The sequence below is a fragment of the Salminus brasiliensis genome, chromosome 18 (assembly GCF_030463535.1).
Source record: "Salminus brasiliensis chromosome 18, fSalBra1.hap2, whole genome shotgun sequence".
In the NCBI taxonomy this organism is placed as follows: domain Eukaryota; kingdom Metazoa; phylum Chordata; class Actinopteri; order Characiformes; family Bryconidae; genus Salminus; species Salminus brasiliensis.
This window is the reverse complement of record NC_132895.1, coordinates 25,184,182-25,202,369: the sequence shown is the minus strand read 5'-3', so window position 1 is coordinate 25,202,369 and position 18,188 is coordinate 25,184,182. Positions and strand designations below refer to the sequence as shown.

The window sequence follows — 18,188 nt, the reverse complement described above, 5'->3', positions numbered from 1 at the left end:
GCAAACAGGACTGGATTTGAAAGCAAATCACACGTAAAGTTATCCGGAACTTCCAGTTCCACATCTGCATTTCATAATACAATGTCTGACTCAGCAAAACAGCTGTAATCAGGGTTACTGATGCCTCAGTTCGTCTCTTAGTTTCTATATGTCTTAGTTTCTATATGTGTCTATACAGCATATTCCACCACACTGTTTACATGACCTCTGCCTTTTGTATCCTGCTAGACCTGGACCTGCATGGCTTATATAAAGGAAAGAAAAGCAGTGTAGATCGAGAGAGAAATAGATGGAGCATGCCTCCGCTTGTCCTAGAGCTTAATTAATAGCTCTGTGGATGATGAGGAGGGAAGGAAAATGTTTCAATGACAGTTTTCCAGGAAAACGTCATCGGAGACTTTTTATTCTCTTCTTCTCCTGTGTTTACAGTATTTACAGTTTTAATCATTACCTGAAGTCTTTTTCACACTGTTTTTTTTTATAATGTGAAATAAGAGCTTGGGCAAGGTTAATAATGGAAGTGGGGAGGGGAACGAAAGGGGATCTAGCATTCTCCCCTGGGGAACGCCGGGGCCCAGGCTGAAAGCAGATGCAATTCAAGCGTCAACAATAGAAATGCTCACAGGAAATTGAGAGAATCCGATAGTTGTGTGGGGTGCTGTAATTTCCGCTCCTGTTACAAAACCTCAAAACAAAAGGGAGGACTTTGCCCTACTGCAAGATACTGAACCAGAGCCTTCATTGCTTCCATTGGTTTGATGGTACAATCTAAGTTTAAACTTGATGCACTTGTTGTCCAACAAGCCATAAGCTGGTTAGAAGATACCATGCCAATGTCAAGGGTCATTTAGAGAGGCTGCGGAGCACTCGAGCTCTGGAATCCGTTCAGCACCTCTGGGGGTGAGCTGGAGTGCTGTTTGTGGTCCAGAACTAATCATTCAACCTCTTTAATGCTTTTTGGCCTTCCCCAGAAACCTTCCCAGAAGAGTACAGATAATTGCTGCAACAGAGCAGGTAAACCTCTCCACTGAACCCCTGTGAATGCTCCTCCAGCTAACAGTTCTGAGTGGATGTAGGCAAACATATTTTTCAGATTATATCTGTACCAATAAACCAATTTTTACACTGCCTCCAAGATGAAACAATGCTTTGGTTTCATTACTTAGGCTTTTATGTTTTTTCTGGCTTTTCCATCCAGGTTTTTATGAGCATTTTGAATAAGTGAATGGGAAATATTTAATTCATATGTTTATTTTGGTCAGCAGTAGGCCTTTTAAACTGATATGTTTGCATCAAAGTTGCATCAAAGTGCATGTGAACACAGTACCCACCGGGAAGATCACAACAGTCTGACTGTACAAAAACATCCGTTACATCCTACGAACACATCCTTCTCTTTCACTAATAGCTCAGAATTGAGAGTCCTCACAATGGCGCTCACATTTTGGTTAGAAAATCCATTACCAACCCCATCTGTGCCCGGCATAGAAAGACAGAGAGCTAGAGAGAATGGCAGGGAGTACGAGAGAGCCCACTAATAGCAGCAAAAAGATGTGCATTTCTCTCATTCGTCTAATCGAGGAAGAGCACTGAGAGAAAAGGTTTATGGAACATATGACTCAAGGAAACACGATCAACTGCAGGAGAGCGTGTGTGTTTGTGTGTGTGCTTACAGTGCGTTGGGCCGATTCGGTCTCGCCAGGAGAAGCTCGTCTTGCTCTCCGTCTGCGCTGGTCAGGTTGTTGAGCTTGCTCCAGTTGTGAGTGCTGTTGCAGTTAAGTGACGTTGGCTGTGATTCTGAACTGGAGTTCATGACCACGCTGTTCCTCTTATCCGCCACTGCTGTTAAGAAACAAGTTGTAGCTCAAGTCCCTGATGACTAGCCAGTGAGTAATCGTGTGATTTAACTAGCCACAACTGAAATGACCAAAAGTTCTTCAAGCTTTCCAAGTTTGTCTAAATGGAATAATGTCCAAGCTTGTCTTGGAACAGCTCCCGAGAAATAAATTCTGCTAATGATTAATGGTAGGTATGTAGGAAAATGCCACTGCATTACACATAAGAAGTGTACAGATGTATACTGTAAGTAAAAAATGACTATGTACTAGTAAATAAACTAACCAGCTAAGACTTTTCAATTTAATACTTAATGGTTGTGGGAGGGATCAACCACAAAAAAAATTTGAAGTTAGTTTCACTTTCATGTATTTGGATTTCTTCTTTCATTAACTAACAAAAAGGTTAAGGTATCTAAACAATCCTCCAACCACAACTTCATTTACCATTTAAATTGTGCCTAAAATGAATATAGAACATGGTTGATTTCCGTGGACTGCCAAAGGAAAGTTAAGCTAGAGATACAAATTACAACATAAAGGGCAATCATTGGGGTCCAAGCATTGGTCTTTGGAATATTAAGTCATAACAAATACCTAAAACAGCACATAACAGTAAGTTTGGGACATGGCATGGCTTTGTAAATTGTTTTAGTCTTATTAGACTCACACTTGTATGTTAAAAAGAGTTTGGTTCCTGAAATTGTCAACTTTTTCCACTGCTCATGAGTTTTCACCGCTGAATAGGATTTGAATTCGAAAACTTCAGAAAACATCAGACAAAACCATCTGCTGTAAAATGTCCACTTTTGGAGTTATGACTGATATGCTTCTCAAAAGTCAACAAAAGTTCCCTACCTTTGTCTTTCTCTGAATGTGTAGGGGTGCGGAAGAGGGTGAGAGGTCTCTCGCTGCAGGATGGGGCCTTGTTCTCTGTGCTCTTTCTCCTCGGCAGGTTGAGCTGTAGGCCGGTCTGTCCTACTGCAGGAGCCGGCGTGTCTTTGAAGATCTAGGGAAAGGGAAATAAGGGCGGGACTTCCAGTGAGGCCAACAAGACTTGAGTAAATATTTTCACAGTAGCTGTTGGAGGGGCAATGAAAGCATTCCCATTTGTACATGCTCATCTGTGTTCTCATGGGTCACATTACTTCTGCACAAATACAAAAGCTCATTAATTGTGCGTTTTCCTTGACTAAGACAAAGCATCAGTTTCATGAGGTTATGTTTTCAAGCAGAGGTAATGTGATAACAGACTGTCAAAATAATCTAGCAAGCCAGTGAGTGAGCCTTATGATCAAATAAATGCTCAAAATCACAACATTGTAGGTGACTATGTAGCCATGTAAGAGCATTTCTTTATGTTAATGAAGAAAGTCTAAACTGTGACCACATCACAAAAGCTGATGGGTATTCTACAACTGAAGTAGTAAAGCTACTACTAAGCCAGTGCAGAGGAATCTAAAAACTATAACCAACTATGGTACCATTCTTTTTTTTTATATGATTATACATTATATAATACATAGAACCTGACGCCAATACATTACTGTATGTATTACAGTATAATATATTTCTTATATTTATTACCTTGTTCATTTATTTATGTGGTCAATTGTTTCAACAATAGAAATGCCATAATAAGAAACTATGTGGTCTTCACCATTACAGACTTCCTAAATAGCTATTGTGCAGAAATGGCAACTGTACAGGAAAAAAATGGCTACTTGGCCTACTTGGATGTTTCTTTGGACAATTTTAATTGGTCAAATTTCAAATTACACTTTTAAGTTTTAAGTTATTCAACCCTCCTTGCAAATTAGGTTTACCAAATTGTACAAAGCTTTTTGCAATACACAAATCAAAAGGGACCAATGTCAATAGCTAGACACGACTAACCACTTTTAATTACTACTGCAGTGTCAGACTCCTTAATGACAAACGTCTTCAGTACCTAGTAGAGAATCCTTGAGGAATCTTAGCCCATTTCTCATGAGCAGTGGCCTCCAGTTCACTAATATTATTGGGTTTGCTGTTGCAATCGCCTTCTTCAAATCCCACTAAAGATTTTCTATGGGGTTCAAGTCAGGCAACTGTGATGGCCACTCCAGAATCTTCCAGGACTTCTTCTGAAACCAAAAGCCTTGGTATGCTTAGGATAACTGTCCTGTTAGGATATACTTCTGATCCAAGCATACTCAAAGTTCCACAGAGACTATGGGCCTATGGATCAGTGGTATGTCTGCAGGTGGAAGAATGAAGCACATGCTGAAAAGAATAGCCTGCCTACTGCAAAGCATAGTGATGCTCTCGGACTGCCTTGCGTATTCTGGCACTGGAAACCTACAGTGTGTGCAGGGCAAGATGGATTCAATCAAGCATCAGGAAATCCTAAGAGAAAACGTCTTGCCTTACGTGAGATAGATAAAGGAATCACTGTGGAGCAAGTCATAACAGGGTGCACTACTAATTACTAAAGATGCTGGTCAAGCATTATTAGTTGTACTGAGATGTTGAAATTGGTCTTATTTGATTGGTTTACTGCAAACAGCTGAAAATGTGTCTTGTTAAAAGAGGCTCAGATACAGAAATGCATTACACTACCTCACGACATATTTAGAGTGGGTCTAAACAGCGGGTCCTACATAATAGAAGACATGATGCTCTCAATTCAACCCTTATAGTTCTGTTGCTTTCATGAATATTCTAAAACATAGAAAATTAAAGGTACAGCAGTCATAGGTGGGACTATCCAAACATATCACTAGACTTGAAAATGACTTTCTAGAAACTGTAAATACCAAAAAGCATCTAAATTAGAAAGACGCTTGGATGGAGGCTAAACAAGATTCTACCACCTCAAGAAAACAGAATATTGAGGCTTAATAGCTTTAATGATGTACAGGAGGAATGATCAACAGAGGTTGTACTTTTTTTTTATAAAATGCAATTGCATTTAAAGAGAGTCAGTATTAAACAAGAGTGCTGACAGGATTGAAAATAGGAGGTTTTGAATGTATGAGAAATATGGGCCTTGGGAACAGACTTTTCTTTCGCTCTTTCAGTTTGTTTCTATGCACCAGTTCTTAGACGCTTCTGTTATCTGATCAGAGATTCTTCTCCCTTCATGACGATGACTTGCGGGTAGGCCAGAAGGTGCTAGCCTAGTGCCTCTGGGGAATTTGTTGTGCAACCACAACATAGAATCAACCATCTGATGCTGAATGCTGAAGGTTGTTTCATTATCTAAGAAGATAAATTGCCAGATAGCTTTATTCTTCCAGGTTACTTGCAGAAGCCCAGCAAGAACATTCAGATCTTTTGAGTTTGCAGATCGTTATATTTCCTATCACCACAATGACTGGCACTAGACATGGGTGAAACGTCACCAAAATCTGAACCTAGATCTGAAGTGAAATTAATAGACCAAGGTTTTTTTTTTCCTTTCATTTCAACCTTCGGTGAAGAGCCACCACTGTTCTACATTTCACAAGGAAGAACGTGATACAATGGCCTCAATGCACACTGATCCTATGAACAAGGCACCAAAGACCCCGCTCACAGCTAGCAGCCTGTCATGTAAAATGTGCATTAAGAACGACATTCCACTCATACTCTGCGCTACTTCTCAGTTTCTGTGCCCTTTGCTCTGCTTCAAACACCCTGCTTTCAGCCATTAAACCTGACTTTTCGCACCAACGTACAAGTTTATTCCTATAGCGGCATCCGCATTCATGAGGACAGGTGAGGAAAGCACGTGCAGGGTATAAAAATCGATCACTCCTTATCCCCTAACGACCTTCCCTCCAAGGCTCAGGTTGCTGAGAAGGCCCTCGGCCAGTTTGCCGGTTGCCGTGACAACTCCACGCGAGCAGCCTGCCCTTTAAGACGGAGCTGTGGGCGCCCCTCTCCCGCTCCGGCTTTGAAGTTACCTGCTACGGCTAATGCGAGCCTCTTTAAATAGAGCTGGATGTTAGACATGCACACTGACTTGCTCTCAGCCCCTTCAGGAGGGGCTTTATCCACTGTATTCACACTCCTATGTCAATGGAGCGACGTGGCATTCAGCTCGTAAACACTCGCCGCCTGAACGCATTTGCAGCCAAATGAGAAGGCAGCAGATTTAAATATGTAGAGCACAGGCTGTTCTTCAAAAATCCATAAGCCAAGGGCTTTTCCCACCCAGAACACGACATATGATCCCAAAGTGCATCACAAGCCACTTCCATTGGTTTTTGTTGTTGGGAGTGAGACTCATAATCCATTTAGCTATTTAATATGGCAGTTAAGTGAAAAAATCTCATTTACACAAATTCCCCTTTACCACTAATGCAGCAGATCAGCTGAGACATGTTTGGGGTTCGAGGAGTGCTTCCTTGATTTTATACAGCAAGTAATGGAACAAGTAATAGAAGTTGATCTTTTTTTTTAATAATTAGCTCTGTGTTGTTAAAGAATCATAAACACCTTATTGGCACTGTTATGCCTTAAGAACCTTGTATCCCCAAAACGGCAACTTTAAACTTTAAACTTTTTAGTGTGTGGCGAAGCGGTCAGAAACTTACCATGTCATGGTTTTCGATCAGGATCTCCACAACGATGTTCTGGAACTTGATGTCCATGATGGCAGCCACGGTCTCCTCCTGCGGTCGGAGCAGGGTGGGGCCGAACACCACGCCCAGGTTAGCCACGGTCATCAGATTCTGCTGGTGGTGGCTGGCCACGCTGCAGAAAGGGCCAGTGTTACTTCAGGTTATGTAATGACACGTAGTTACACAGTTACTTCCGATTGCAGCATTTCCTTTTCCCGAGGCTAATTTTAGCTGCACAGTTGTTTTATGGTTTCCTATTTGCTGTACTTGCTTCCATGACATGTTTTCTGCTGCTGTGGGGAAAATATGCAGTAGTTTGTGCTTTCAACTTACCCTATAGCCAATTGGGCCACGATGTAAAAACGCAGCCATTTTGATAATTCAATCTACTGTTTCAAATTAATAACAATAACAACAATTCTAATTGTTTTCTTATGTGACAAATGTAATCTGGTTCATTTAGTGTCGTGTTTAAGCCCTGAGCGCTAGAAAGCAATGTTGCAGTCTTCAGCTCATGCTGTTCTGACTGCATAAACAGTAAACTTTTGTTTTACTAAGATTTTATGCATGTGTTTGTACTAGACTTTTTTTTAATTTGATAAAGAAAATCAAAACATTGCCCTGTTGACAATATTGCAATACATGGTAATACATTATATATTACACACACACATATATATTGTATAAAGTATTACTTGTCAATACAGAGTCCTAGTTGTGGTATAAATCACTGTATATGGGATTTACATTTTTCTTCCAAACAAAAAAATAAAATGATTAGGTTAACAGTGGCTAATTTAACTACAAATAAGCATCTGTAACTGAAGTAAATATGAAATATTTACACAGGGCAAAACAGAACTAAAAATAAACAGGTAAACCCATCTTTTTAAAGTATATCAACACTGTACATTAGATTTTTTTTTTTAACCACCCCAAAAAAAAAAATATGTAGTTAACCTGTAGTGTTCAGGAAATGTTTGGCATGTTGGTTCAGGCCGGGTTCTCCAGCCTGTATTCATTTGGGCTTGTTTGTTTATGGACTCTGATTGGGAAAGAGGGGGTCTAAGAACCACCTGGATTTGTGTGTACGGAGACTGAAAGTGAGACAGATGTGCTCACAGAGGCAGAGTCTGTGCTCTGCTTGTGTACGATCTGTGCAAACTTTGGCTAACGCCACATCATGATTAGAGAATAAATCCTTGCATAAACTGGTATACCACCCAGGCCAATGACTTATGGATTTTCCACTAACCAAATTTAAAACACAATGATCTATGACTGTGATCCATCTTCATTTTTGTTTGTTTTTTGCAATTAATGATCTCATTTCTGTACCGTAATGTCAGTCGACTGACTTATTTTTCCTGTAAATCACATAAAATTCTTTTAAAGTCACATAAAAGTCTTTTAATAATACCATTACCGTAAGCACACTATCCGCAATTAACATTTCAGCCACAAAAAATACATATTTAATGCTGAATTTAATACAGGTACTGCTATTACTGGTCACACCACGTGAGGAGTGAAAAAAATGCAGTTGGCTAGAAAAATAAGGAGGATAAAAATACTTATTAAATAATTAGATTATTTAACTGCATTAAATAACACTATTTTACTTGCTTAAAATCTATGATCAGCAACTTCAATCTTATCCGTGCATCCCCATTAATAAACGTACCAGTATCAACTTGAATCCGGATCTAAATTGAGGACTTGTCTGATCATTATAGATGCATGTTAATATGCAGGGTTAATAAAGTCACTACTAGAAGCTCTTAAAGCACTGCAGGGTGCTGTGTGTGTGTGCGCGCCCACAATTCTGCCACTGGGCAAGGATCCTCTAAGAGAGCCGCCTCGCTAATTGTTTCATTTACATTGAGAACTAGGAAGTTGAGAAACTAGTAAAGTGGCTCAAATTGCTGAAATCACAGCTCCTCTGAATTACTACAGAAGAGGGGAACTTGGTCCTTCAGACCGGTGCACGGTATCAGCGAACACTACAGCTGCTGGCAAACCACAGCACTTACAGGATGGCCTGTAAGTGAACTTTCAGGTTAGCAACTTTGAAGCTCTGCATCTTTCACATGTCAGATCGATGCCGGTTGTATTATAAAAAAAGGTGCGAGAAGACAAAAAAAAACCCTCCCATGTATAGCTGATGGTGCTGTTTTTAGAATAAATGACTTCTGTGGAATCAAAATTGTTGGCACTCCTGGCACCAGGTCTCCAAAAAATTCCACCTCAAATGGTGGTGCCACCCCAGCTGTTGTAGATTCCTGAAGATGATAGGAAACTAACTGGACTATTTTAAACTAGCGTAGTGAGCAATGAGAGGCCATATGCTAGTGATTTCACCACAGTTAAAGGGGTGTTTGACAACTGTTCAACTATATTTCATTGGTCATTGCAGTTGTATTTTTTTTGCCTATCACCATAGTAACTTTACATAGTAACTAAAATGAGAAACGTTTGTCCAGTAATGTAACAAAACCTCTCAAAAATGTGGTGAAGAGAGGAAAAAATCTCACTTCCATTTATAGCCGATGGCACAATTTTTGAAGAAATGACTTCGGTGGAATCAAAAATGTTGCATGAGCTCAGAACTCCTGGCACTGGGTCTCTTAAAAAAAAAAAAAAAAAATCCACCTCAAATTGGAAAGTCCTGCACAACATTGTTGGGGCTTGAACTGGAGAACATACACCTAGCAAGTCGTGAAGTGAAAGTGGATTACAGCTCAGTTCTGCTGCACTAATCTGCTCTGTGCCAAACAATACACCTAAACTCTACAACACCCTTGTACATGGATGCCCGGAACAACGTGGGCGAGCGGGCATTTGACCCAGCACTTTTCAGACTACTGGGGCGATGACCCAGCACTTTTCTAGAACATCGTACTCCACCACTGATCTATAAGGACAATCAGACAGGAGGTCAAATATGTCGTATTCAGTGTAAGGACTGCTGGGTAAATGTTCTAATATCATGTTATTGCATTATAGCTCGAAGCGAAGCTACATGCAGTGCTTCAGACATCACTTTCAGAGGTGTGGTGCCACTCCTGCAGTTGTAGAGTAATTTTTGGTTAAAATAAATTTTGTTTATTTATTTATTTATTTATTTTTTTTAAGAGGTGGAAGTGTGAGGAACCTTCTTCACACATACATCAATTAGCCATAACATTAGCACCACTGACCGGTAAAATTAAAAGCTTTGATTATCTTCATCTACAGTGGAATCTGTCAAGGGGTGGATATATTAGGCAGCAAGTGACCCAGCGACAGGGCCGTGGGCACCTAAGGCTCATTAATGTAATCCATGGAGGCCCCACCTCACAACTCACAGGACTTAAAGGATGTGCTGCTAACGTCTTAGTGGCAGATACCACAGGACGCCTTCAGAGGTGTTGTGGAGTCCATGCCTCGAATGCTGAGATCTGCTGTGGTGGCACAAGGCAGACCTACTCAATATCAGGCAGGTGTTGTTCATATTGTGGCTGATCTGTGTATGAATCCTCTTTACAGAAATGGTTCTTTATGGAAAGAAAAACTTTAAGTAGTAACTTTATTGTAAAGAGCATTACAAACTGTTTTAACTCCTTAAACCCTTGTGTTTCATGAAGGCCTACAACAGAACCCTGTGGGACTCCACTAAATATGCTGAAAGTTCACAATTAATTCTATGTTAGGACTAATAACTGAATAATAAACCTAATGGTTCAATGGTGTTAAACTAGAGTAGTAAGCAGTGAGAGTTCATAAGTTAGTGATTTTTACCACAGTTAAGGGATGTTAGGCAAAAAAAATGTTTGCAACAATCGTTGCAGCTGAACAGTTGGCAAGCACTATAGTAATGGTCATGAGTGTGTATGTCCAGTGTTTTATGATATCTTCAAATATGGCTCAGGCAGTCAAGAAACAATCCACCATACATGTACCATACAGAAGAAAGTCTGTTACATATGGATATCTATAAAGAAGTACTACCTTAAAAACCACGTCAGGAGGCTGAAACAACCCCGAATGCAGGGGAAAATAGATGAAAGGAAAAATCAAGACTCATCTGAAAGGCTTGTTCTCACTGTGGCATGAACTAGGACAGACCTGGTTTGTTATTGCATGTGACCGCCTTGAGCCCATTATGAGGACAATCCTCTTATGGCCAGGGCACGGTGAGATTTGTATGGCAGTGAAAGGGGGTGTGTCTTACTTGGCCAGATGTTTCATCAGCAGCTCCAACATCTGCCTGTTCTTCTCCGGAAGGCGGTGAACAATGCTATGGACCTCAGACACACGAGCCTCCGGATTATCCAGCTCTAAAATGAGGGGAAAAAAAAAAAAAAAAAAGTGTGTCACTTTTATGCGCCCTCATATATCTTAACATCAGTAAATGCACAGTACACTTTGTGGTTTATAGTGTGTATGAGTTAAAAAAATTCGGCCTCATTCTTGTCAAATCTCACCACCACCAACACACTGAGTCACATCACAGCCCAGAAATATACACTGCACTGCAGTCCACAAAAAAAAAAAAAAATGCACACACAAGGAGACGTTTGCTGATTTTTAAATGTTTCTTAATCCAGTAGATCTGATTTCTAGAAAGAAAAGGAGTTTTGTTTACCATACAACACTGACCACTGATTAGACAATTACTGCCTTATAAATTCTCTCAACCAGTAATGAATTCCAAAACAGTGCATCAGGAATGACATATTCCTAATACTTTAAATTAATAACTTGATATAATGTAGCTTTTGGAGGCATTTAAGCTCCTAATATTATGACACATAATATTAAAGAAAATATATATTTTTAAGAAAGGGTTCAACCCTGCACACTGTCTGTACATATTTGGGCATTGTTAAATCTGTACTGGGCAGCTGGGTAGATTTATCTAGCAGATGTTTCAATCCGCACCAACCAGTGAGGACTCCTACACTGCTGATCATGCTTTATGTATGATCATGCTTTAAATCCAAAGATGCCTGGTGATATGCACCCCCCAGTGCCAAGCTGCATCTTAGCTAATGGCTGGAGTAGGAGTGATGGGAACTACCTTTCTGTTCCCTTTTACTTTACTTTTAGTGCTCAGTTTAGATTACAGTAAAGCACAGTGCAGTTTGTCTGAGGTTGTCCAACAAAATATCAGATATTTGAACTAAAAGTCATTTCAATAACTAGTTAAAACAGTCTGGATTTCTGTTCTGGTTCACAAAGGAAAGTCGCTCCTGAGAGAGTTCGCTCCTAAGCAAGCTTTGCTAACTTGGTTAATAGTGAATGAATTAAGTTTAAGTTTTTCTGGATGATTAACATGAACCATTCATGGCCATTCATTTGGGCAAAACTAAAGGAACAGTATACTAATCGTGGGCAGGGAAGAGAGGTACCACTCTCTCCTGTGCGGCCCTGCCCATCAAAGCTGTGTATGGTACCATCTGTGCGGCTACACAGAGATACCTCTCCAGCTGCATATGCATGTCTACATCTGTTTGTGTGCACGTGTGTGTGTGTGTGTGTGTGTGTGTGTGTGTATGTGGTTTTATTTATATTAAAAATGTATGTAACCTCTAAATCTCAAAATGAAAACTTTTTTTTAGTTAACACCCTAAAACAATGCCCAAAAGTTGGTATGACTGTGCTCACAATGCTCAAGAGCTTAAAAAAAATGCTCAGAAAACAAACATTATTCAACCCACTTATTACAGATAAAAAGAATGGTATTTTTTTACTGGCCTATAGGGAGTGGAAACTGAATTCATGGGCCTGCACAGCAGGTTTATTCAGTTGCCCATCAGATAAGTAAAACAGACTGAAACATACGCATGAAAAGCTTGTATCTATTTTCAGTGGAGAAACTCAGCTGCACAGTCAGGGTTCTGCTCTTCCCTGAACCAGCAGCTGCAGCTAGCACTATTCCACCTAAACACTTGCTCAAGGGGTGGAACGTAAATTGGTGTTTCGAGGTCACCGAAGGCTTTGGTCACATAATATTTACAAGAAGTCACAGCTTATCTTGATAATTACATTTACATTACTCTTTAAGGTTTGCATAGAAGCTAGAAGGCTAATGTAGCCAACAAGTACAGAAGAGTGTCACCTAAAATTGGTCGGGTTGGAATTGGTCGGTAGCAAGGTAAGCCACAAAAGGTCTTTGCAGAAAAGACTGGCTGTTCGGAGAGTGCTGTATCAAAGCACATTAATGGAAAGGTCAGAAGAAAAAGTCCTGGACTGCTCAGTGGTTCAAAGAAAGAGTAGAGAGGCCCAGAATCCAAGGTGTCTGAAGTCCAGCGTGATGTTTTCTCAGTCTGTGATGGTGTGAGGTGCCAGGTCGTCTGCTGGTGTTGGTCCACTGTGTTTAATCAAGCCCAAAGTCAACAAAGTAAACATTTTGGAGCGCAGCATGTCTCCATCTGCTGATGAGCTTTATGGAGATGCTGATTTCCTTTTCCAGCAGCACTTAGCTCCTGCCCACAGTGCCAAAACAACTACCAAATGGTTTGCTGACCATATTACTGGGCCTGATTAGCCAGCCAAATCTCTGGACCTGAGATCTCTATGACTGACTATGGGGTATTGTCAAGGGGAAGATGAGAAACACCTGACCCAGCAATACAGACAAGCTGAAGGCCACCATCAAAGCACCCTTGGCCCCAATAACAGCCACACTGCGCTGAAGCAGTAAGCAGTAGTTCTGGTAAAGGAACCCCAACCAAGTATTGATGTGTGTACAAATGAGCATACTTCTCAGAAGTTGGGAATTTCTGTAATGTACATACTTTTCTGTTTGGTCTTATGAAATATTCTAATAATTCAAGAGACTGGATTTCTGATCTTCATGACCTATAGGTCATACTGGCCAAAGGTGAAACAAAAAAAAGGCTTGAAATCTCTCACTTTACATGTAATGAATAAATAAAAATTATTCAAATGTATTTATTTATTTATTAAGTCAAAAATCATGATGTTTGAGATGAAAACTGTCTACATAACCATAACGAACCATTATTGACCCGTACTGTCAATAAGTGACTCTGGTTGATGTGTTCCTCTTTCCAACACTGTTAGTCCAGACTCAATCACTGTCCACACCCTAAAAACGGGTTACTGCTCGTGCGCACACATGCGTATCTTCGTCCACACATATCTCTCCCTGCAGGCCATTTTCTCTGCTTTTTCCTGACTCACATGCTTTCTCCCTGCCTAAACCACAAACACGCAGAAAACGCACTGAGACAGTGCCTCCTACTGGCCCTCAGCATAATGACACCGCCCACTGACAGTGACGATAAGCTACTGAGCTGTTCTCTCCCAAAGGTCATTGACACAGTAATCTATCCAGCAGCCATGATACACTAATCATTCCCACAATCCTCTCACAGAACAGAAAGAAAGTGAGGGAGAGATAATAGTCACTTCACTGTGGACTTAACGGAGAGCAAAGGAAACTAGAACTTATTGGCTCCTTAAATTTGTTTAGATATTTATTAACGGCACTAACATTATATTACATTGGTAGATGATGTAATCGATCTCCGTACTTCCTGAGGATGAGAATAAATGACTGAATTGTAAATAATAACACAGTAAATATGTACTAATTTGTCGTCTCGTTATCTTGGTACTTTTCAAATATGAGGCTGAATCTTCCTATCTTTATAGGTCCCATGGTCATTCAAGGTGCATAACATTTACAATACTAGGATCATACTAGGAACAGTGCAGTACAGAACTGGGGCAAACTAAAGCCATTTTAATGTATTTTACATATTTGCAACAATTTATTTTCAAACAGCCGTGAATTTAGAACATATTGGCTACAGGTGCAGGTACAGGTAACAATGCTTCTTTTGTATTGTACAGAACTAAGTTAATGTGTGTAATCTGACCAATTTAAATATTGAAAAAAGATTTTGTCAGAATATATTTGGCCATTCTTTTAAATTACTCAAACTTTACAGCAACTTGTCTAGCTATCAATTTATACAGATGTTTATGATCAGATGGCAACGGCTGACGTAGCTGTTTATTTTTCTAACACCATCTATGACTTCAGGTGAACACATCTACTACAGCTATTTATTTAGCTATTTTTTTTTAGCTATTTTTATTATTGTACAGCACTAACAGCAATAACACACATGTAATGTGAGTGTTATACGACTACCTGATTCTGAATTTTGTTTTTGCAATGATTGTGTGTCATCCGTATCTGAAATGATACAGTCTTCTCATATCAACAGAAAAATAACCAACACAGTTAATGGTGACAGTAATGGGGGGTCAGTGTGAAAAGAACAGGCTAGTTAGTACAGAGCTCACGCTACGTACAAATCAAATGTAGGACTAAAATAACTCCATAACTAAAATGCCTGCATGTTGGGATGTCCATGTTAGAAGTGGTAAAATAGATCAGTATAAGGAATTGGAGCTATCTGTGTGCTTCCATGTTTCCCATAACTATATAACAGAAGCACAGTGCTGTCTTTATTGTTGGATGCACTGAACAGATTTGGCAGGTTAAGGACTTATTGATTTATGGATATTTGAGGATCTTTAAAAGCCAGTCTGTGGAGAAAAACACTTACATAACATATATAAACTATATGAAGTAATTTGACAGGAGTAAGAAAAAAAAATAACTTGTGTACAGGACCAAATTGGGACCAAAACACTTGGTGGGCACATCCCTAGTGATGAACAAAGTGCTATGGAGGTAGAGAAGTGATGGAACACAAGGAACAAGGCAGGGCGGAGGCTTGGCATTGAGTTGACACAATCGTCAGACAGCCCATGTGAGAAATGCAGGTTGTATAAGAGCCGGGGGGTAAATATAGAGCAGATATTTGGCAGCAGAGTGGGGCAGCGCTGCAGCTTTTAAAGCTCAAGCCAGACAGACAAGACCAAGGGCGAATGTGGTCGCTATCATACTCATATACACAGGTTTGTTTATATATGCCAGGATGTGGGTTTTTAGCATACTTAAACATTATTTTAATATGCCAAATATTTAGGAAGTCTCCTACACAAGTACCTACACAATACCTATCAAACCTCATACGTGCTCAGAGTCTAAAACACTGTGTTCTTCATGTGTCGCCACAACAGCTCTGAGTTGCCGACATCTGAAGGCGTCCTGTGGCATCTGACACCCAGTTGTTTGCAGCAGATCCCTTAAGTGCTGCAAGTAGCAAGGTGGTGTTGCCGCAGATCATACTCGCACATCCCACAGATGCCTACTAAGCAACTGAGATCAAGGGAATTTGTAGAATTCAAGATCTGGTCTCCATCATGTTCCTCTAACCCTTCCCAAACAACGTGTGTTGTGTGGCATGTGGAAGGGCACAATACCCAGATAAAGAGGTCAGTGCCATCAGGAAATATCCTTGTCTATGTTGAGGAGGGAGATGGTCAAGACAATAGTCAGATTGGTTGGGGCGGACAGAAAGGCTACAGTAACTCTCAACCACTCTGCACAGGTGTGGTGAGCTGAAAAGCATCTTAGACCGAACCACACATCTAACTTTAGCTGAGCTGAGCTGAGGCCGAAGTGGGCACAGGATCACTGGACGGGGGAAGACTGGAAAAACATAGCCTGATCTGATGAATTCTGCTCAGGCACACAGATGGTGCGGCCAAGAGTCTAGGTACGGGGAGTGTTTTCTTGGCATGTTTTGGGTCTGTTAATACCCATCAATTATTGCCTGAATGCTAGAGTTTGTTGGATTATTGCTTCTGACCAAGTGCACCCCTTAACGTCCACAATTTACCCTTCTTTTAACAGCTAGTGATGCACCACATCACAAAGCAAAAGACGTCTCAAACTGGTTTCATGAACATGACCATGACTTCTGTCTTCTTCATTGGCCTTCCTGGGCACCAGATCTGCATCCAATACAATCTGAAAACCTGAAAAGAATCTGCAGGATCTTTTTGACGCGATCATGTCAACTAGACATGTACCAGAATCTCAAAGGAACGTTTTCAACATCTTGTGGACTGTGCTAAGAAGAACTGAGGTTGTTTTGAGAGCAAAACGAAGCCCTACCCAGTATAGTGTTCCTAATAAAGTGCTTGCTGAGTGTATACAAGTACACATGTGAACTTGCAAAGTGAGAAGTCACCTTATTTTTACTAAAATCATATGTAAACAAGCACACATGCATATACTGCGTATATCAGTGTGTATACACACAACTTCTACAGCCTTTTCTGCTCAGCCCATCTACTGCTCCATCTCTACCTCTTTACTTCACCTTCTTTAGGCTTCTCTTGAAGGGTTTTTTTTTTTTATCTCCGTGCTGCGGCACACACAAACACTCGTCTCTCGCCTGCATACACATTCCAATCCTCTGACTTTCTTTCGGTCTCTCTCTTTTCCAGACGATAGGCGGGCTCCAAGTGGCACCGTGCCCTTATTCGCATAACCGTTTCGCATAACCGCCAGGGAAAAAAATAAAAAAGGATAGGAGGAGCGAAAGGGAGGAGCAACTTGTAACAAAAAAAAAGGAGGAGGAAGAAATAAATAAATAAAAATCACAGGTTCACATGAGGACACAATCCTTAATTCACCTCACTGTACTATGCAGCAAACAATACGAGAGAGAGAGAGAGAGAGAGAGAGAGAGAGGTATAGACGGGGACAACAGGAGAGCAAAAGAAGAAGGAAGGGCGGGAGAAAGGAGGGAGCAAGAGAAAGGCAGAGTGAGAAATGAAGTGGACAAAGTGTAAATTGAAAGCAAATGTAATTGATCATATAATTTGCTGTGAATACATAATTGGGCCATTCTGGCTCTTTGCTTTTTGTAACTCTTTAAAATGAAACTTTTTTTAATCTTTGTTCAACACTGAATCTAATATCATACACATTTAACCATTCAGAATGAATGCTTATTCCAGCTCAGGCAGGTATTTATTTATTTCATTTCATTTCAATGTTTCCAAGCTAAAGAGTGAGTCATGTTACAAAAACTCAAAGCATGTCCGTTGTTTTTTCCTCTTTAGAAATTGTTAAATTCCAAAGAAATGGTCGGTTTCATGTCCAATTCATAAGATCTGTAACAAAAAAAGTAATGTAATGTCCCCTTTAAGTTTTTCCCCTTTTGAAATGAGACCTAAAACTCATTTAAATAAATAGAGCCAATTTAAAAAAAAAAAAAAAAAAAAAAAAGATCCATCTAGTTTTTTTATTTTTATTTTTTTAATAAAGTAACTGGAATTAACGCTGGGTAACAGGAATGAGTGTCTGTTTATTTATATGTACATTCTTATGTAATAGTGTGCATGACTATGCATGCATATTGTGCGTGTAATGTGTACATGTGAAAAAGCTTTTGCCCCTTCTCAATTTCCTGGAACAATTCCCCTTCTCAATTACATTGGAACAGTCCAGCATAAAGGACCATAATAATCATTTACTGAAGGTTAAAACCGAGTTCAGGAGGAGACGAATAATAAAAGGTGTGGTGAGAAAGAGCAACAGCTGATACAGTAGTAAGGATGCTGGAGGCTGCGGTGTAAAAATTGGCTTCCCGTTTTCCGTCCAGCCGACACACCCAGGCTTCCTGCTGCTGACCGTGACAGGGTCGCCCTTGCGAGCGGTTGTGAAAGCTGCGTTATCAGAGGCTATCAAGGCTGTCAAAATAAATCTTAGGAAATGGGAACTGTGCACTCGCCACGGAGACAGAAAAGAGGGTGAGGCGGGTCGAACCAGACAGATCACAACAAAAGGAAAAGAGGAGAGGGAGGAAGAAAAGCTCTT

At 40.3% G+C, this 18,188-nt stretch overlaps 1 protein-coding gene across 4 annotated transcripts in view; it reads right to left on the bottom strand.

The window, feature by feature from the left end:
• LOC140538902 (rho GTPase-activating protein 26-like) overlaps positions 1-18,188 on the bottom strand; it is a 119,084-nt gene that overhangs the window by 10,468 nt on the left and 90,428 nt on the right. For 3 of the 4 annotated variants that reach the window (XM_072661442.1, XM_072661439.1, XM_072661443.1), the window contains exons 17-20: positions 10,638-10,743; positions 6,398-6,557; positions 2,694-2,844; positions 1,674-1,842 (exon numbers count right to left, since the gene is read on the bottom strand). In XM_072661442.1, the coding sequence (XP_072517543.1) occupies positions 1,674-1,842; positions 2,694-2,844; positions 6,398-6,557; positions 10,638-10,743 (586 nt within the window). The remainder of the gene's footprint in view (positions 1-1,673; positions 1,843-2,693; positions 2,845-6,397; positions 6,558-10,637; positions 10,744-18,188) is intronic. The other variant, XM_072661441.1, reaches the window with a different exon arrangement.